Source organism: Battus philenor, unplaced genomic scaffold, assembly GCF_028537555.1.
Source record: "Battus philenor isolate CCGP_79_NKW_IND1 unplaced genomic scaffold, ilBatPhil1.0.hap1 SCAF_4, whole genome shotgun sequence".
Classification (NCBI taxonomy): Eukaryota; Metazoa; Arthropoda; class Insecta; order Lepidoptera; family Papilionidae; genus Battus; species Battus philenor.
Genome location: NW_027181704.1, coordinates 928,347 through 950,410, shown reverse-complemented (window position 1 = coordinate 950,410; position 22,064 = coordinate 928,347). Strand labels below are relative to the sequence as shown.

The following is a 22,064-nucleotide window of genomic DNA, read 5'->3' as shown; positions in this document are numbered from 1 at the left end:
GTTACAGCTTATAAAATGCATTATTGTGAGCCCGTTAAAGAGCTACTTTTCAAAATAAGTAATGTTTCATAGGCAATTGCTCAGTTTTAATGCGTATTTTGAAATGAATTCGCAATTTATAAACAAACTACCCTCAATATTATGTTTTGGTTTTACTCTTATTAAGACCACAAAATTATGTCGTAGCTCCTATATCATAATTACTTTAACTTCTAATATGAAATTTACAGCTAGTAATCTATATCAACTCTGATAGCATAAATATGTATATGATATCCATAGTGGTTTTGCCGTGTTGTCTACCATTAAATACGACTGTAGTTCTTTTAAATACGTTAAATAAACACTAGAAAACTATCGTTACTTTTCTATTACTTACTAGGAAAATTTTGTTTTATGTGTTTATAATAATTCTATATACTTTCATTAATTATAGTAAAATTATAATAGTTAACTTTTAACAACAGACATTACAAAAGATAAAGAAATAAATTCATGATGATGTCACCTTCTTGGTTGCAGTTTCTGTATGTTTGATGTAGAACATGAAAATGGAAATGTCAAATGTCAGTTGTCGGTGGTTGATGTGGACACGTATTAATCAAAATTGTTTGATTTATTTTCCTAACGAATTGGTTTAATTTATTCTTTTCTCCATAATCTAACAGTGCAACAAAAATATTCCCGGAATATTCATTGAATAAAAGAATATCGTATATAACGGTAAACTATTGCAACATACTGTTTATTTTCAAGAAACTGTTTATCAATTTTTTTTACAAAATTGTGTTATAAAATTGTATTTTGTTGTATTTATACAGGAATATTTAATTCAAATTAAATAATATAGCATATACCGGCGTTTTAACTGAATTAAAATTGAGTCATTATGTACTTCTAATCCACGTTTTAAATACTTCTTACGAATAGTGAAAATACGGTTAAATATATGAATAAATAAGTATATTGCTCAAAATTATTTTGTACTTCCTTAGGCCAATTAATATTTTGCTGATACTCCCAATTTATTACTCCAATGACAAACATATCTGTCAGTTATATTTGGTTATTTTGCTTTTTTTATATACTAATAGATTTTTTTTGATTTGATTGAAACTATGATGCAGTTACATATGTTATGTTTAAATAAACAAATGAGCTTGTAATTTTCATTACAGAACAATGGCTGGAGTAGAACAGCCATGTTATACTCTGATAAACTTTCCGACGGATGCGGAGCCACATAATGACATGCAGCTCAAGCTAGACCTTGGTAAGTCAAAGCTGCTACATTTTTACTTATTTGCACTAACAAATCCTGTAAATCAATTTAAATCTTACTCATAATTATATGTTTAAGATATCTTAACATAGTATGTATATTAATAAATAGAAATATTGTAGATTGCAATGTACAATTTATGTAATCCAGTTCCATAAGTATAAACAGTCAGACTTTTAAAAAAAAAAACTAAGTAGCACAGACTGTGGCATCATCACATAGGTAGTGTGGGACAGAGATAGTGCTCTACGAAGCCGAAATTAGCCCATTGTCTCTTTCCTAAGGTTGTTGTGCAATATTTATTGCCAGGTACTGTATTGTCTTATTAAGAGCCAATTTTATAACTACATTTCTAATGGAAAGTGATACCCCTTAAGTTGATTTTGGGACTTTGTGAGTCTAAACTAGAAATCTGGTGAGCAGCAATTCCTCTAGAGCCTAAGTTACTACTAACTCTGTACTTATCCGATGTCCCTCACATTATGTTCTTTCTCTCGGACAGGATGTTGGATGTTTACATCAGCTTACAGATGACTTACTCGTCCAAGAGAAGTCACATATTATATCTAGCTTAGCTTGTTTGTTAATCTACAGTTTCCTGAAAAATAAGTATACAGAAAATATATGCAATACTAGCATACAAGTTTATAGGCTCTTGCACCATATTGACTGTTTTTAATTCCATCCGTCCAAAAACAATGTACTGCTTTTAACATGTTTTTCTTAATAATTGCAATTTTACTAATAATAATTCTGTCACAAATATTCGTTTCATTTGTAACATTCCATAAAGCCCTAGGAGAGCAATCCCTAATTTGATCTCCAGACTGCATTAACACGCTAAGGACTGCAAAGAAATATTTAAGACATATTCCTTGGATTGCAAGTTTTGAGACTACCTAGTACAATTTAAAATAATCATAACTCTGTTATCTATAAAGCGATTTTGGTGAAACCTTTAGAAATTGTTCACTAAAATGCATCCTCGGTATTGTTGAAAAGAAATTATGTTTTTTAAAAATCATTTTAATTTAACTTTTGAATTAAAATAATTTGTATGAAGCTAAGGTCACGAGAAGTTGCTGGATGCAGGCAGTGTAGGATATCACGGCAAAAATTGGAGGCATCTAACGGCTGATATGATGATGAGGTGGAAGACAGGAAACTGAATTATTTATTTTGTCTCGAAATATATATTTGTCTAAAACTGTCATGTGTTTAGATAAGTCTAACCTGTACCAGCTATTTCATATCTGTTATAAATTCATCAGGGCACTTGTTTCACATTTTTTGATATATTCAACTTGATATGTAAGCAACAATGATAGCAATTGTCACTTAATAAAATTGATTTTTTTTTAAAAATATTCAGAAATCCTTTGTAATTGTTTACATAAGTTAAGGTTGGTCACCGCAATACTGTTGACATGGTAAACAAAATGTTAAGAGTATTTAATATTCACTATGTATATTTTTTGTTACAGAAAAAGGTGATATCAAAAAGAAGATAGAAGCGTTAAAGAAAACTATCAGTATAATCCTCTCCGGTGAGAAGATCCCGGGGCTTTTGATGATAATCATCAGATTTGTGCTGCCCCTGCAGGACCATACCATCAAGAAGCTTTTACTTATCTTCTGGGAAATAGTCCCAAAGACCACAGCGGATGGAAAACTGCTGCAGGAAATGATCCTTGTCTGTGATGCCTACAGAAAGGTAATATTTACCAAATTTATTTTTATAATAAACAACAGTTATTATAATAATTATTTTATTACCTAAATGTTTACTAATATAAACATTTTTATTTTATTATACCAATGACAATGGCTGACCACTGTGGGTTCCTACAAAAAACCTTCTTCATTTATCTTAATATCAAGCAGTTCCAAAGAGACAATGTACAGAAGGTATTAGCCTTTCTGTGTTTAAAAAAATACAGGCAAATGAAACTGTTAAACGACAATTAAAACTGTGAAGTGTCAAATTAAAGAATTTAAAAATGAACATTTAAATGAACAGAATTTTGTTAGTAGTTACATTTTCAAAAAAAAGCAATTTTATATGCAATTTAATTTTAATTTTTCATATATCTTCCACAAAGTATAAGGATATTTATAAAAAAAAATTGAATGAAATTGGTAATGTTTCTCATGTAAGGACATGATTAATTATATCCTTCAAGAAAACAGGAACTTATTTTTTTATGCATACATTTTTATCTTGTTTTTATCTGTTAGTCAGATTTTTTACTCAAATAATATCATACATAAAAATGCTTATTATGTATGATTATAAATTAAATAACAATCTTTTTCTATTACACCTGTATAAATGTACATATGTTTGTATATATGTATGTTTTGTATATGTGAACCACCCTTTATTTATACTTCTACCATTTCCAAGACCACCCATTGTACTCTTTTGTTTATAATTATGAAACTATTTAAATTTATGGTTGCATGTACAGTAAAGAATATTTAAAAAATGTTTTGGGTGCTCAGAACTTTGTGAATATTTGAAAAAAATTTCCGCCATGTTATTGATTGTGTGAACAAACACAAAAAGCTTGTAACACACTAGATGTGTTGAAAACAAAGTTGTAGGTATTATCGAGCAATTGATATATTGTAGCAATTAATTGCGACGCACATCTAGTTTTCCGAATTGTATGATATCCCAGAACTATAACTAGTAGCATTTACAAACATAGAAAAAAATTAAGTAATACATGTCTAACAATTTTCCAGGACCTGCAACATCCTAATGAATTCATCCGTGGGTCAACCTTGAGGTTCCTATGCAAACTGAAAGAGCCGGAGCTTTTGGAGCCCCTGATGCCAGCGATTAGGGCCTGCTTGGACCATCGTCACTCATACGTACGGAGAAATGCAGTCCTTGCCATATTCACAATTTATAGGTAATTTCGACTTCTATATAATGTTGCAAGTATCAGATTCTTATATTTAAGTTTTCATAGTGTTGCTACCACACATTATCTTTTAACGAAGGCAAAGGTAGCACAAAAGATAAGAATAATGTTTTGCAGTTAAACTTAAAGTTTCTCGCTTAAACAATGACTTAAAACAATGCTTAGTATGCAAGATAAGTTGAACTGACAACTGAATGCAGGTATTAGGCTGGCATTATTTTTTAAAATGTATATTTATTGTATCAATATTGTTAAGCTTTGATATAAACAATGTGTTCTTGAGGAGCTTCTTCCTGCTCCTTTCCGCACTTATAACACATTGCGAAGAAAAAGTTTATGATCAACGAACATCCAGAGAGAAAGACGGAGAAAGTCACTGGATGCAGGCCAAGTTAGTTATTGTGGTAATCGTTGGGGGAGGCCTATGTCTTGCAGTGGAAGTCTCTCGGCTAAAAAGAAGAAGTAAAAGAGTACCATTATAAGTTCTAATGTTGAATAAGTAAATTTTATTTTTTATATTAAAAACTATATATACCAATTTATTTATGTCCACAGGAACTTCGAGTTTCTTATTCCTGATGCTCCAGAACTGGTTGCAAACTTCCTCGAGAATGAACAGGATATGTCATGCAAGAGGAATGCGTTTCTGATGCTGTTGCATGCAGACCAGGAGAGGGCTCTGTCATATCTGTCGTCAAGGCTGGACAATGTTCACAGTTTTGGTGACATCTTGCAGCTTGTCATTGTGGAACTCATCTATAAGGTAAGCATAATACTTTGATATATAACTAACTTAAGATATAATATATGTGATGTGGTGAAAGTCTTTGACCATTGTATAATGCCAGTGATGACTTATGGATCTGAAACATGGTTGCGTATGGTGGGCCATAAGAAGACTCAAGGGCACATGCTCAGAATTTTGCAGAAATACCAAGAAAGATCATTGCAGCTTAAAGAGTTGCTTGTCAGAAGAGGCAGGGATTGGGGCAAATGGCTTGTACAATGTGATGTCAACCATGAACCAGTAGACTTGGAGAGGGTAGACCCCTCTCTAAGTAGACCAATGACATAGTTATGATTTCAAGTAGTTGGATGTGAGCAGAGTAAGACTGGTGAATGTGGTGATCTTTGGAGGAAGTCTATGTCTTCTAGTGGACGGCTAAAGGCTGAAAATAAAAAGAGATTGAGAATTTAAGGATTTAAATATTTATCAAAACATTATTTATTTACTTTAATTTTTAAAGTTAATTGATAACAATCATTAATGTTTGTTATGGTTTATACCAGTGTTTCCTAACATTTTTGTGCCACCGTCTAAGCCTTTCTATAATTCTTATGTCGCCTATGGGTTAAACTTGTGCGGAGTCCACTTTCAAATTGGCCCCCCCCCCTTTAACAATCAAACTGCACCCCGGTGTGGCGTGGGAAACAATAGTCTATACCAAAAATGATATGTGTAGAAACTACATATGTTTAGTACAACTGATGAGTTTGAAGAACTTTGTAAGCGTTATAAAAATTAGAATAAAAAAAATCAGTGGCTTCACGTTCTACAAGTCTAGTTTCTAGTTGGAATTTAATGGAATTTTATATGCCTCAAGCGATCGCTATAAGTGATTGTAAATTGATAATAGTGAATATGTTTGCGGTGCAGGTGTGCCATGCGAATCCGTCGGAGCGGTCGCGGTTTATTCGTACGGTATATGGGCTGCTGAACGCCCCCAGCGCAGCCGTACGTTACGAAGCGGCCGGCACACTCGTCACGTTGTCCAACGCGCCTGCAGCCATCAAGGTACGCACTACCCATTATACTCTACTATTCACCACTATACGTCATTATACTAGACTATACACCATTAGCACTCCTCCGTACTCTTTTTGCTAGTGTACTATAGTATTCCTATACTCCACTATTCGCCACTGCATTCCAGTATTTGACACTGCATTCCACTATTTGCCACTGCATTTCACTATTCGCTACTGCATTTCACTATTTGCCACTGCATTTCATTTTTCACCACTATACTCCGCTATTTGCGACTATAGTTGTAGCCACTAAGCTTCGGTGGTTTTACAACCCTTGTAAATAACTAGTCATGTTTGTTAATAACAAGTTCTCTTAGGGTTTTAATGGCAATAATTTAGTTTTTATTACATTAACATGATTATGTTATGTGGATGGAGTTTTGTAAAATATGTTCTTAGCTGAATTTTACTCGGTGATGCGAAAATTTCTACCATAATTCCATCTCTCCGAATATACGTTTGTTGATTTTAATTTACATTCATCACATTTTATAGTTTTATCATGATCATGCTTTTGTGGATCTATAGCCCCTTCATGGGTCTGTAACTAGCGTATTCATAAAGAATTAACACAACAGCTAGTCAGTCAGTAAATCAGCGACAGCCGTGCGACAGTGACAGACAGCTGTTAGAAAGAGAGACCCTTATGCAAATATAAAGAGCATTTCTTGCGTCCGCGGCAGCTACATATATATATGATGTTTAGGCGGCGGCAGCTTGCTACATCGACCTGATAGTGAAGGAGAGCGACAACAATGTGAAGCTGATTGTGGTGGGGCGGCTCCGGGAGCTTCGCGCGGAGGGGGGAGAGGCGGCCTCGCGGGCATTGCCTGATCTCGCCATGGACGTTCTGCGAGTGCTCGCTGCTTCAGACCTGGACGTGCGCCGACACACACTGCAGCTGGGTGAGACATCAGCATCAGCAGCTTTAATAATAATTTACTTTCTTCATCATCATCTTAAACGCAGTTTTCTCCGTGATGATCAGGACTTGAAAAACATGTCATCACACCTATGCATAGGGTGATTCTTTATAGATTCTTTTCATGACGTATACAAATGGTCAAATGAAATGAATTAGCAATAGGGGAATCTTTACTAATACTATAGATGGGCAATATTTATTAATTTATTAAATAAAGGTGAAGAATTTCTTTTACACAGAATTTAAAGAGTTTTAATATTCTTATAATAATCTATGGGGTGGCCTTGTTGGTAAGGGAGTTTACCGTGGTTTGATAGTGTGTATTTCCACCAGCTCTGGAGCTGGTGAGCTCTCGTCACGCGGAGGAGCTGGTGGCCGTGCTGCGCAAGGAGGCGGCGCGCGCGCAGAACGCTGACCACGACGACGCTGCCAAGTACCGTCAGCTGTTGGTGCGGGCTATGCACCGTGCTGCGCTCAAGGTAGATATACATTTCATCACTAAGTGACATTTGCAGATTTCGTAGTTATGAGGTGGCAAGGTTAGACTGAGACCTCTTTTAAAGTATTGAGGCTCGAGGGAGAGTCCCCGCTTGGGTCGCTTCATACCTATTTTGCTAGTTTGGGAGGTCACCAAGCTCTTAGATCTCTTCGGTGAACATTACATGAAGTGACCAAGCTCAAGGACCTCCACTTGAGGACCTCGGCTTGAGCTGTTACTATTTGTTATGCTATGTATGTTTTTATGAGCGATATTTCAGCTGTATATATACACTGTTGGACATATAGGTACCCCATAGAAGAGAAAGTGTGCAACCAGCGTCTTCTGATGACCTTAATAAGCTCATCTGTCCAAGGTGGACGTCGTATGCTTTGTTTTATTTCATGACTCCGTTTTTGAAGCCTCCGTTTAACCCTCATCATGGGTGGGCAGGGTCTTTATTTACATTATAATATCTCAAATAATTTTAATTAATTTCTATACCATTCTTTATTCCTTCTCAATGTATTTAATTCCTTTTCATACTTCGCCTCACTTCCTTTGACTTCCGTCCGGAGTTCCACAAATGTTATGTTAACTGTTTTTATCATTTGTTTAATTATTAATTTATTCTTAATTCCTGTATATTTTCTTACTATATCTATATCGCAATTAATTAACAATTCTAATATCATAGCTATTTTATCATTATTTCATTATTATTGTTCTTTCTTATTTATTTATTGCTTTTTATTGTTCTGGACATCCTATACTGCATTCGATAGTTCACGATCTCTGCTCCAGAACTAGCCTGTCTGCTGAACTGGGTCAGTTAATATTAATAACAATTAATTTTGAACAGACTTATACTAAAGAATTCGCCTAATCCCTCGAAAGCTTTGTATTTTACTGGACATTAGCATATACTATGTTACTAGTATATGGTTAGTGGTGATCATTGTGGAAGACCTAAGCCTTGTAGGACTGGTGATGATTAACTGGATATGGTTTGGATCCAGTTTCCAGAGGTGGCTGGCAGTGTAGCCCCGGCACTGCTGGAGATGCTGGGTGACGGCAGCGAGATGGCTGCACACGACGTCATGCTGTTCCTTCGCGCTGCGCTTCACACCTTCCCTGAGCTCCGGGACCCTATCTACCAGGTAATCTTTGAACTACAGGTCCCGGTGGCCTTTGATGGCTGCCAGTTATCTTACCAAAGAGTTCAGAATAAATACCAGAATAGTCAATCTGCATAAAATACTCTATTGAATCTATCACATGTGATGGAGTAGCGGATAAAAAACGTTCGCGTTCGAGATTCAAAACTTGGAATATGATTTGGGTTGAGCCAAATGATATTCCAGCTTTTGACAAAAAAAAGCTTGGCAAATGTTATAGAGAGTCACAAAAAAAATTACCTACCATACTAATTAAGTAGTTTAAGTGACAATTTCACTATAATTATTTTTCAAAGATAAAAGTTTGAATGTTTCGTCTGTGTTGTAGAAACTTCTGGAGTCTATAACAAATATTCGCGTGGGCAAAATCGCTCGATCAGCGCTGTGGCTGGTAGCAGAATTCGCAGACACCCCGGAGAGAGCTGAAGCAGCTTTGGAGGTGTTGACCTCCGTCATACCCACGCCTACTAGTGACGAACCCAGTAAGGTATGTGCAATGGTTCCTCCCCATCTTTTTTAGTTCATCATCACTTTAACCATAGGACATCCAGTGCTGGACTAGGAAAATAAAAAATACAATAAGTAATAATGTAAACAAGATGACGGTAGAGGTGTGAAGGTGTGGGAAAAAAAAATTGGACGTTGATTTCCCTATATATAGATTTCCAGCTGAGACCTGGACGCTGAGGATGCCCTCGAGATGTGGTGCTGGAGACGGATGTTTATAATCCCATGGGTGGCGCACCAAACCAATCTTTCTATACTCAAAGAGCTCAACATAAAAGAGAGGTTATTGTCGACTGGAATCCTCAAGTTGTTTGGACATTGACCGTAATGAGGACTCAATGGAAGCTTCGATTGTGCAATGCAAAGTGGAAGGCATGCTATCTTGTGGACGCTCACCAAAGAGATGGACAGATGTCATCAGAACTGACACTAATGAGTCAGTAAATGAAGGCTCTCTCTCTATCGAATAAGAGTGCAAGAATGAGAAGATAAATTTCCAATTGGACCAGTTATAAGCGGTTCAGCTTATTTCGAGGACCTTAACATGGTCTCTCGACCTTTGAGACGTTTCTACCCTGCGCTTACCTGTCTGTGTTCACTCCGGAATCTTAAGGTCCCAGCAACTGTCTTGTGCGGTATATGGGCTTCTCACTTTATCTTTTGTAGTACTTACAATGAAGTCAAATAATATGACCTCCTTCGCTGCGCCTGCGCCTAGTTAAGAATTAAGAGAATTATGCTCAAACTACAGTGCAAGGTAGCCAACTACCAACGCCATCTGTTAGTGTTGTCCGAAGTTACGTTATCCTGAAGGCCACCTTATGTCAAATATTAGAAACTTAGAAAAGGTGAACTGAATCAATTTATTTTAGTAATAATAAATGATGTAATGGTAATATACATTACTACATATTTAAATTAATTATCGTTTACTATCTGTTCCTGCAGATTTTGTACTGCCGGGTGTTATGGGCTTGACGAATTCCAATAGAAAAAGTAATAATTATGTAGCGTATTTTAGATACACTTTATACAGGGTGTTTGAATTGAACCGTAGTTAAATGCGTCCAAGTTACGCGAAAGCTTAACAAAGATTCTGCTTCAAGGAGGAAGAAAACCAAGTTGCAACGAAACCGGAGGCGCCTGCGCGTCAGCTGGTGACCAGCGACGGTACATATGCCTCGCAGTCTGCCTTCAACCTGCCTACGTTTGTATAATTTTCATATACAACCTTTTTGTCAATATTTACGTATAAAGTCATAATTTCATACTAGCACTGCCCGTGTGTAATTAAGGAAAAAAAATCTTTATTTAGTTTTTTTCGATTTTTAAAAAATAAAATATTACAACAAAAATTATAATTATATATACCATCATCTGCGGAAGATTTTGGGATCAGCGAGAAATCAAGACGGATCTTGGAGGCTCCGAAAGAATGCCGAAATTAACTTTAGTAGTACAGCCAAATATAATTGGCGAATATAAAGCTCAACGAATCCGCTGGCTTGGTCACTTGGAGCGAATGGATCCCATTCGCTCCAAGTGATCTCGTGACTCGGATCGGAGCGTGAAGCTAGCGTACCTGGAAAAACCAAGGGGTCGAAGACCAGTGGGTAGATCCAGGTATCGCTGGATCGATCGCGTTGAGGCAGACTTGCGCGAATTGAATGTCAACCAATGGCAGACGATGGCGCAAGATAGAGGAAAGTGGAAGTCTCTCGCTTCGGAGGCCAAGACCCACTTTGGGTCACTGAGCTAGCGGAGTAGTAGTAGTATACCATCATCTCACTTTGCGTAGTAGTTACGTTGCAAAAAATATGACGCAAAGTGAGCTAAGATTTTCTTTAGAAAACCACGTAAAGATCGAAGATAGATTCCCAAAGTTACCAAGAGACTATTTTATAAAAAGAAATATGAAAGTAAATATTTAAAATCAAAAATAATATAACTCTGCCAATAAATAAATTAAAAAATATCTCCCTTTGTGTAATTTATATAAATTTACTGCTTAATTGAAACTGAATTATGAAATTAGCGAAACAAAGTAAGATAAAAACTGTATTATAATTGCGGTGAATTTTCCTTAGAAAGGTAATCCGGGTTTTGATGGCATTGCGCAGTTAGAAACAAGTGCTGCCATCTTTTAAAAAGGAACGAACTCGAAACAAAAACAATATCTCAAAACTAAACGACGCAAAGCTAGATATTGTTTTATTTAAATAATATTAGTCATATTGTTAACTAATAAAGGTGTTTTTTGATGTAGGCCGTCGACGGGCGAGTCATCAGGCAAAGCGGGTGGTTTGAGTGCGGCACTACGCGACGGCGAGAGCTTTACAGTGGCGTGCGCTTGTTCAGCGCTGGGCAAACTGGCGCTGCGGTTGCCGCGGGCTCACTCTGCGAGGGCGCTGCACCTCGCCGCAGCGCTGCTCGCACACCATAAGCAGCACGCTGGTACTGTCATACCCAGAAACAGCACATGAAAACACACACATTAATACGCCTGTGCGTGTGTGTGTGTTAACCCTTAAATGCATAATGATTTAAAACTGCAACATACCACTTAAACGTAAAATGAGAGAGTAAATGCATAGTGTTGTATATATGCAACATAAGGTTTTTTTTAAAAAGTAAGTTTAAATAATATTATATACATTTTATTTTTTTTTGCCCTGCATTTTAGTGTACTTATCTGCAAGATAAATATTTTTTTAAAAGTATAAATAAAAGTCATGCATTTAAGGGTTAAATCCACTAGTGTACACGCATAGTACGCCACACGGGTATATTCACACATATGCAGCAAAACAAACACATAACTCGCATACGTGTTTCCACATGTAGCGACACATAGTCGCTTATCGCTCCGCTTATGACAATACGCTACCTGACGGTAGTGTGACGTCACACGGCTACCTGCCTGTTACTAGCTGGAATATTAATCACTACCCGCTCTTGCGGCGAAAGTCTAGTAAAATTTATTGCAAACGTAATCGTGATTTCTCTCTCTCTCTCTCTCTCTATATATACATATATATGTATGTATATATATAGAGCATTAGATCCACCCTTTTGTACAGCGTCCAATGAACTAAAGAAAATTAATTTAAATAAAAGTTATATATAAGTCAAATGAACTGTGATATTGTAATAATCTGTGATCTAAGAAAGAGAATGAAGGAAGATAGAAAGATATTGTCAAGGAAAGAAAGAAAGTATACAAGAAATCGAGAAGAATTAAAAGAGAATGATGATCAAAATTGTAATATTAATTAAATATTTACCCGTGATGAACGAAAAGACACCAAAAACGGAGGCCCTCAGAAAAAAAATGCACATAGATTTGTTGGGCGATAGAGCTTTGTCTTCATCACACAGTGTGATGAAAAGTTGTGGTATGAGAGGTGTAGCTGAGGTAAAATTGTCTCTGCAGGTAACGGATCGGGGCTGACGGCGGATGACATAGAACACGCGGCCACGTGGGTGCGTGCTGCTGCAGCTCAGCCGCCTGTTGTGCGCGAAGCCCTGCTTGGCTCCACTCGACAGGCGCTGGCAGCGCTGTTGGCACTTCCAGAGCGCGCTGCCGTCACCCTACTGCCGCACGCTGAGGTAACCACACAACGTACATACTTACTTATGTACCCCATGGTTGTCTCATTCGATGGACAACGATGATCTCCTCGCTCTTTAGACCCTGAGCCTCGTGACGTCCTTGAACCTGTCCCTGCACCATAGCCTTGGCTGATGAGAACTTGTTTATTTGGGTGTGAGTTAAATACAGGGTGTTCCTTTGTTTCGATATATACTCCCCAGAGTAACGCCTCAACAAGTGCACCACTTCTCGGACGTATATATGCCCTCGTAAACCTTTAGGGCACACGCCATGTCCATCGGATACCTTTGGGTACACAATAGATTCTTACTTCGCATACTACGGTGATTTCTTTTGCCCCGGATAGTTTGGCTGTCATCACCAGAGCACCGAAATGGTTCATCAGCGCTTCGTCGACAAGGAGTCCGTCCATAGGTCCCCATTTTTTTTCATGATATATTATTTACGTTTTCATGATATCTAACACTAGATGGCAGTGTTGCTAGAGTTTCTTCTGCCATTTCCTCCAGGTCTAACGTTTTCCGAAATAACAATAATGTTTAGTAGACAATATCAACTGACCAAGTAGAGGTTTTTCCCACTCAGACCCTTGGGTTTCTGCGACCTCCCAATCCCGTAATATTGCGTGTGAAATACTCGAGCCAAAATTCCAGAAGGTTTCTGGAATTATTGACGTGTCTTACACTGGCTCAAGGGTAATTTCTTCCGAATTCTTTTTTAATGTAGTAATCCACCATACAGTATATTGTTTTTAAAATGAATTTTCATAATAAGAGATTTAGTCTCTAGTAAAACAATATAATGTCATTATGTATTATCATTCTAAGTATAATGTATGATTCAATCAAGTTGTAAACTTTTTTACAAGTAGAGAGATGTGAATTACTATGTTTAAAATATTTAATGGAATCAGGCGTTACCTTGCGGAAGTCCATCCTAAGTAAGAAAAGGATCAATATTTAGCCAATTCCGCTGTGCAGAGACTCTGTGTTTGGCACTAATCGGTGTAACGTACTCCGTACTCCTGAAGATGCCCCGTGGAGGGGTGAAACACGTGTTGAGTAATTTGGCGGTGGCGGTTGGGTGATTCGCATTGTTTGCCGCATACGCATTTATCAGCGGACTGGCGGGCGGTGCACTTTATTGCACGACTACTACTGCATGCGCGGAAGTGGCTAAATATTGGTCCTTTTCTTACTATGTTTTAGTTCGTCAATTTTTTTTATCTCTTTCTATCTTTGATATTAAGAACCCTTTCAGAGATTAATAAATTTAAATGCAAAGTTTTAACCATTTCAATACTAGGGACTTATAACCTCAAGGCTAAGTTCAATTAAGCATTGCTTGTCTGAATTGCTTGTCTCTTGTGGCAGCGGGCGGAGGGCATATAGCTTGTGCAACCGATTGCCATTGGGGTCAAAAGGTTTTCGAGTGGCGACCACGAGGTGATGGACGCGGCGTGGGTATGCCCCCATACATAGTTAACGATGGTATATATGGCATAGGTGACGATCTTTGGTGGGGGGTGGGGGGGAATTCCCTGCAGCAGGCGTCCATCGACTGAAAAGATAGAAATAACCTAGTAAACTACGTACTAAAAGTCACTTTAACACTAAATATACCATTACGGGTCAAATGACCCATTTTGATATTTTGCATTGAAAATGTAAGTATGATGAGCTATGGATCAATTTTTTTTATATTTTGCGTATGTAAAAGAAATGATCAACGTATCATTTTGTTTAATTATAAAAAAAATAATTTGTATTTCCTTACTACCATATTTCATAGGTTCTAGTAGGACCCAATAAGTGTTGGTATAGTTAGTGTTATCTTAAAGAACGGTAGTTAACATTGTAATGCCGCCTTTGATAATTGTCTTAGACCTTAGAACAGGAGAAAGAGATCGACGTTGCGGTGTTGACTAATGTTTTGTGGTGATGTGCAGCAAGAGAGCTCACCACGTCCCACGCAGCGCACGGTGGACGTGGAGACGGGCATCTCGTTCTCGCAGCTGGCGCCACCTGGAGCCACCGCCGCGCACCACGACATGTTCCAGCTGTCCCTTAACAAGGCTCTGCAGGGTGAGTTCCACATCTGTACATTTGGTATTTATATATTTATTCATTTATTGAAATCTATAGCTTTCATATTGTGACGACTTAAAATATCTGACAAAGACCGACGGGAACAAAAAACGAACTCTACGAACGAGCCCATCGGGGCTGACGGGCTGGCCTATATTCCCCCATAGATATCTTTGAGGGAAATCTATACCCTTTCGGCGTATATGAACTAACAAAAAAAGGATTCTATTTGAAATATACACTATAATCAAGTACACCTATCCCCCGATTTACACGGTAGATACGTTCCTGAGAAAAACGTGTAAATCGAAAAGCTTGCAGAAAATGCATAATAATGCAATTTAACAGTTGTGTTTTTTTTCAATATTTTTAGGTGTACACAGTAATAAAAATAAAATGCATTGACAAGTCAAAATATTTAATATATTACGGAAATACTGTTTTTTATTTATTTATAATAATCTATATTATGCACTCACTTGTAATTTACGAACATGGAAAATTAAATCTTTCTGAAACTGTAAAACTTTCAATCAAATACAATTTTCCGTAGACAAAACTTTAATTTTATTCGAAGAAATACAGACACAGTGTGCGTGTGCAGCAAGTCAGCACATAAGCTCGGGATTCCCCGTGAAATGTGTACACAGCACACGTGTTCAATCACAGTACCATTTAGTAGAGTGCGATAAAAAAAAAAACTTTTTTGGAAAACTGTGTAAAAGCGAAAACGTGTAAAACAAGTTCCGTGTAAATCGGGGGATAAGTGTACTTCACGATGTCTTGGAATTTGAAGTAAGGTTAATTATATATATAAGCATTTTCTGTGAGATGTGACAGGTAAGTGTGAGAGAGAGAGATCCGACTATGTATATAACAAGCATTCCGCCTATCCGTGGGTTATGTGGGTATTTAAACATTGTTTTATCGCAGGACGACCGACCGGTGCGTCTGAAGAGCGCGGCAAGCTGTCCAAGGTTACCCAGCTGACGGGTTTCTCGGACCCGGTGTACGCGGAGGCCATCGTCGCCGTCAACCAGTACGACATCGTTCTGGACGTGCTCGTGGTCAACCAGACAGGTAACTAAGAAGTCAAGTATCAGGTTGAAAATACGAGGTTTTACGACTAAATAGGTAACCCATTAGGCCGAAAACAAAGTATTGCAACTTGATGGATAATGTATCAGTTTTGAAAAGGTAGATTATGATTAAGCAGGTAACCTATTAAGATTACCGTATTAGTAGGTATTCCATTGAGACAATAAACGTGATTTTATGACTAAATAGGTAAAAATTGTGACTAAATAGGTAACCTAAGAGATTTACGAACGATACGTTAGCAAATAGTTTTACGTATTTATTTTTAATTCTTCGGGATGCTATATTCTAATTTAGCAAAGTAATTCATAATTTATCTCATCTCATCTCTTCTCTTCATCCCTCTTCCGGCAGACGACACGCTGCAGAACTGCACGGTGGAACTGGCGACCCTGGGCGAGCTGCGGCTGGTGGAAAGGCCCGCGGGCGTGGTCCTGGCTCCGAGGGACTTCGCTGCAATTCGCGCCCACGTCAAGGTCGCCTCCACCGAGAACGGCATCATCTTTGGCAACATCGGTACGTGATGTCACCTATATATAAACAAATCTATCCTAAAACACGTTATGGTATAGCTCGCACCAAATTACAAATGCACTGTTTTATTTTAATAATCGTATTATATTTTTCTAAACCACACATGCGTTTGAAAACCTTATAGCATTCAGGTGAAGGATGCTAAAAATCCAAAGTAAACCATGTCAATAGATATAGGGTGATAGTATGTAGTATTATGTAAAATCTTTAAAAGGATAAATTTATAATAGTGTGATTAAATAGTAAGATATTTTTGTTAATAAAATGTAAACATTTATTTATTATTTCAAATCAATTTCATTCCCTTCAAAGTAATTACCGTCTGATAAAAAGCACTTTTGCCAACGATTTTTCCTGGACTCGAAACATTCAGATTTCTCTTTTTCAGTTATAGCCACATATATAAAAATAATATGTATTAAAAAAATCTTACGCCCCCTATGTAAAGCGAAAGGGTTGAACTCGTGTCATGGTACAGAAAATGTTGGGTAACACTGATCTATGGAGACATGATTGAAATTCTTGTCACCGATTCATGAAATACACTAGTTATACCAGCGGACAATTTTTTATTGTATGTATTATAGTGTGAAATACATGTTTATCTACTTATGAATTAAATAATTATCAGTTATTTTTAGTCTTCGAGTAACTTGTTATATCCCCTGCAGTGTACGAAGTGTCCGGCGCTTCGATGGACCGCGGCGTGGTTGTCTTGAACGACATCCACATAGATATCGTGGACTACATCCAGCCCGCCGTCTGCAGCGATGCGGACTTCCGCCAGATGTGGGCAGAGTTCGAATGGGAGAATAAGGTGAGAATGATTATTACTAGTTCACCTTTTAGTAACTTATAGTTCATTCGCGTTAAAAATGCTGTAACTAGGCCGGCGGACAATGACGGTTATTAACGTAATTCGTTTACGTATAGATCTGTTTGGTTGGAAAATATCAAAACTGTTGGTGACACGAAAGAGGTTATAGTTACCAGTACTTTGAGTTTTAAGACAAATTAAAAAAAACACTCAAAATTAAACAAGATTAATCTTAACGCAAGTGAACTAAAGGATTTAACTTTAATCTGTTTTTTAAAAAGGATCTAAATGTCGGATTATTATTAACGCAAACGAGCTACAAACAGGCTAGAAGGTAAAAATTTATTAATGTTCACTGACTTTCAAAATATTTGAAAATACGTTATGACAGAGAAGTCAATAAACTGTAATATTTCTAAATTATATAACACTATGATAAAAATGTACGGCTATTGTTTGTTTGGTGTAATTTGTTAAAAAAGTGTATTTTTTATTTCTAAATCAATATCGTCCCCTTCATAGTAATGGCAGTCCGACAAAACGCACTTTTACCAACTCTTTTTCTAATCCTGGAATCAGTTGGAATAGTCTTTCCGGGATATCGGACTTTAGAGTTCAAGACCTTCGATTCTGTTTTTATCTCCTCAATTGTGTGTTAACGGGGTCTTCGCATTAGCCTTTTAAGTTTGCTGATGAATATGATGGTTGTAGAATGATATCAATCGAGTTTTTGCCAAAAAAAAGTCTCGAAGTACCAATACAGTGTGACATCGACAATTCAAAACTTGACGCATGTGAAACGAAAAACAACCTTCAAAGCGGTTTGGGCTAAGCCAAATGATATTTCAGCTTTTGACAAACAGTTGCCTGGCAAACGTTGTAGACAGTCCTACCAACCTAGGAAAAATATTACCTGTCTTCCTAATTGCACGAGAGATTTAAATGACAATTTCGCCTTATTTTTTATCATAGTGGTACATCGGGTACATGAAAAATAGTTCAACAAATGGTCACTGTGAACTCGTTCTTCGAGAGTGCAGTTATTACGACTAAATTAAAAGAAATCTGGTACTTATTAACATCGCTAAAGATTCAAATTGACTTATCGCAGGTGTCGGTGAACACCAACATAACGGACCTGCGGGAGTATCTGGACCACCTCCTGACATCTACCAACATGAAGTGCCTTACACCAGACAAGGTGAGATATTCTCTTGTATCTTCATCTATCACTAAGAGTGGAATCATCACCATATTCCTCATTATTTAAGTAAAACAACCTCCACTTGATAAAAGCCAGCCCTAGAGATTTCTAAGCGGCATCCTTCCAGCGTCTTCTAACAATTAAAGCAGAGTAATACGAGATTTTAACTCATATCCTAAATGTTGAAGTGAGAATAAGAGAAACAGTTTTTTTGTTTATATAGAAATAAATTTTCACTGTAAAATATTAAATAGAATCATGAGATGTCTATATGTGTCTCAAAATAAAGTTTATGTGTTTAGTTTGATATGTAAACACAGCAGTTCCAAGGGTATGAGGTATGAGTTTTAAGTAAGAAAAGGACCAATATTTAGCCACTTCCGCACATGCAGTGGTAGTCGTGCAATGAAATACACCGCCCGCCAGCCCGCTGATAAATGTGCATGCGGCAAACAAGGCGAATCACACAACCGATCACAAATTACTCAACACGTGTTTCACCCCTCCACGGGGCGGTGCATTTCATTGCACGACTACCACTGCATGTGCGGAAGTGACTAAATATTGGTCCTTTTCTTACTTAGGATGGACTTCCGCGAGGTAACGCCTGATTCCATTAAATAGGTATGAGTTTTATCATCGGTAGACTGACTCTTGATAAGTGTTTATATTTTTAGTCGTATGTTGTGTCACAGTTCGTCGCCACCTTTTTCACTGGATCTCTTCGGCTCCTCCTTGACCAGGTTTTTTAATCGTGGTTCCATTGGTTGCAGGCGCTGTCCGGACAGTGCGGGTTCTTGGCGGCCAATCTGTACGCGCGCTCCATCTTCGGTGAAGACGCTCTCGCCAACGTCAGCGTGGAGACGCCGCCCAACCGCAGCGCCGCGCCCGTGGTCGGACATGTGCGCATACGCGCCAAGAGCCAGGTGAGCATTCGGACACGTATTACACACAGACACACGCACACATGTTTACAATATAGAAGTATATACGTATACAATGCGATAAAAATAAGAATAGGACCGGCCTAGCGCCATGTTGTGACGTCACAACGGGAACTTTGTATAGTGTGCAAAAAAAGCAATGTTAAAAAATAATACCAGTGGGTAAAGTCACTCGCTCGGTTACCTTCGAAGCAGTTTCCAAATGCTTAATGAAACTTCCAAATACATCACGCGATATATGAATATTGCCATCTGGCCCTGGCACAATTCTTGCTTGTTTTAACTGGTCCAACAACATAATGGCACGTTTTTTCTCTTCCTCGAAGTACTTATCAACATTACTGATAATCTCTCGAGCTCGCCGATGTAAAACACTACCTCTTTTGCTCATTGTAGAACAAATTAAACAATCAACAAAAACAATTATTATTATTTATTTATTTTATATATTTAATGCTGACCGTACTTATATGAGTGAAGTTAGCCGAGAGCCCGTCCTATTCTTATTTTAATCGCATTGTATAATTATATACTACGCTCCGATAAGTTTGGGAAAATAAAGTCACATACAAAAGAATTGAATGTATAATAAAATTATATTTCTTGAAAATCAAACATAATATATGTATAAGTATATTCCTATTTATATATAAATATGTAAAAGTAATATATGTATGTATGTATGTTGTTACATAAATTGGAGCATCTTTGCACTTTCATGGTACTAGCCGGCAGTCTTCTAGGACCCGGTCTTTCTTCTTTTCAGTCGATGGAAGCCCACTGCAAGGTATAGGTCTTCGCCAAAGATTTCCACGATCACCTATGTTGTCACTGCAGACAAGCAATTCTTTGAGTTACTTCGATGATCTATGTTTTTATTTGTGATTCGATCTCGCAACGAAACTCCGAGGATAGCCCCCCTCCATTGCTCCCTCAGTGACCTTGAGTTTTCTTATGACACCCCGGTTTTGAGTTATCATTTGTCTCGAGTACTAAATGGCAATCACAATTGATTCGAGAGAAAATAATGTTTGCATAAACTTATTCAATGTTTCAAGATATCTGTTGTTCATATAAAATTTGTAAAATAAATAGGTTAAGCACCTCTTACGCTCTGGCTTCTCGCATTTGTTAGATATGTAATTATAACTTGGGCAGTGATGTAAGCTAGGTTCAAAAAAACTATTAAGATAAATAACTTAATACTTCTACGGTTGCCTCTTACATGAACAGACATTGATTTTCTATATCAACTACTTCTCCATTAATTCTCCTTCTCTTTATCATCAATCATATTATCTCATTCATAGGGAATGGCGTTGAGTTTGGGTGACAAGATCAACATGATGCAGAAGTGTCCACCGCCGAAACCGAGCCCCGCACCACCCCTCCAACCCACCACTCCAACAGCGGCGGCGTGAACGCATCTTTACTTCTGACCACGCCCACATAGCTTAGCCACGCCCACCCGTCAAACCAACATGCATTATTGATAGTATTATAATACTATATGTTACGATGTCCAAACAGATTAGATGAGAATTTTAATTTGATTTTTGTTAATCTGTGCATAGATTTAATGTGCACTAGTGACTGTAAACTCTTTTCTGTCAACAACGATTCTTTAATATTTTTCAGCGTGACATATCTTGTCTACTAGTTTATAGTTCGTTCGCGTTAAGAATGAATGCATTTAATCAACATTGTCTGTCGGCCTAGCCATTACGGACAAACTATTGCGTTAAAATGTATGTTAACGTTAATGAACTACATTATTTTTAAAGCTGTTATTGGGAAAAGTTGAATATATTTCTTTTATAATTTCGCATGGACCATATTTTAGTGTATGTATATACTTCTCTGTCTTGTCTTTGGGAATATATGGTCATTTATCTTAGCTAGACAGATGATTCAAAAACTTTTTTTTTGGTTTTATTTTCTATTAATTCAAAATAATGTAATCAAAGAGTGGAAATAATTTAATTTTAACATGTGTCTCTTATATTTTTAATTGTTTATTAATAATGGTTTAAATTTTGTCGAAATAAATAGAAAAAAAATTGTTCTTAAAAATGTTTTTTAATTATCTGTTTGAAATTAATTTCTCTATTCCCAAATAGTGACAATTTCGTTCGATAATTTTTTTTCGATTACCCTCAATAGACATGTGTGTGAAAAATGTGACTTGGCTGTTACGGGTAAAGGCGTGGATATTTCTAGTTCCATTTAAGTAAGTAATAAGTATATATATATTAACTGTATTTGATATAATTTGAATATATTCCATTATAATTACCTTGTGTTTTATTATAAGGGGAACGCCCAACCACATAGTATTAGGGGGATCGGAAAGTAATGTCGCTTTTTTAAGTTAAATTCACACGACTACATATTTAACAAGTTTTTATTTATTTCTAATCAATTTTCACCATCGTTATCAACAACCTTTTGCCATCTAGTATACAAAATCAAAGCCGGAGCGGTAAAATTAATCGGTTTTTCTATAAAATATGCCGACAGAAACGACATTACTTTCCGGACCCCCTAATACGTCAAACATTAATCTCTAGTGCTGTCTCGCTCGCACAGTACCTACATGATTCTCTATGTGGGTTCACTCACCCACGAGTTGTACTATGCAAAATGTATAGATAT

General features: G+C 37.1%; 1 protein-coding gene across 1 annotated transcript; it reads left to right on the top strand.

Annotated features, from left to right (window-relative positions):
* Nucleotides 1–574: 574 nt before the first annotated feature.
* betaCOP (coatomer subunit beta) lies at nucleotides 575–21,422 on the top strand. The gene is made up of 20 exons (XM_068771452.1): nucleotides 575–723; nucleotides 1,179–1,273; nucleotides 2,767–2,996; nucleotides 4,034–4,203; nucleotides 4,771–4,978; nucleotides 5,873–6,010; nucleotides 6,731–6,929; nucleotides 7,283–7,428; nucleotides 8,447–8,587; nucleotides 8,934–9,092; nucleotides 10,219–10,319; nucleotides 11,379–11,566; nucleotides 12,546–12,721; nucleotides 14,674–14,809; nucleotides 15,746–15,892; nucleotides 16,265–16,426; nucleotides 17,116–17,261; nucleotides 18,373–18,462; nucleotides 19,239–19,391; nucleotides 20,720–21,422. Exons 2-20 carry the CDS (start codon nucleotides 1,183–1,185, stop codon nucleotides 20,828–20,830), a joined length of 2,892 nt encoding a protein of 963 aa, XP_068627553.1. The 5' UTR covers nucleotides 575–723; nucleotides 1,179–1,182; the 3' UTR covers nucleotides 20,831–21,422.
* The last annotated feature ends 642 nt before the right edge of the window (nucleotides 21,423–22,064 follow it).

Excerpts from the sequence above, each read along its gene's own strand:
- betaCOP (XM_068771452.1), top strand. The coding sequence starts at position 1,183 with ATGGCTGGAGTAGAACAGCCATGTTATACTCTGATAAACTTTCCGACG. Across the intron at positions 17,262-18,372 it reads AGTTCGAATGGGAGAATAAG|GTGTCGGTGAACACCAACAT; the intron begins GTGAGAATGATT and ends GACTTATCGCAG. Across the intron at positions 18,463-19,238 it reads AGTGCCTTACACCAGACAAG|GCGCTGTCCGGACAGTGCGG; the intron begins GTGAGATATTCT and ends CATTGGTTGCAG.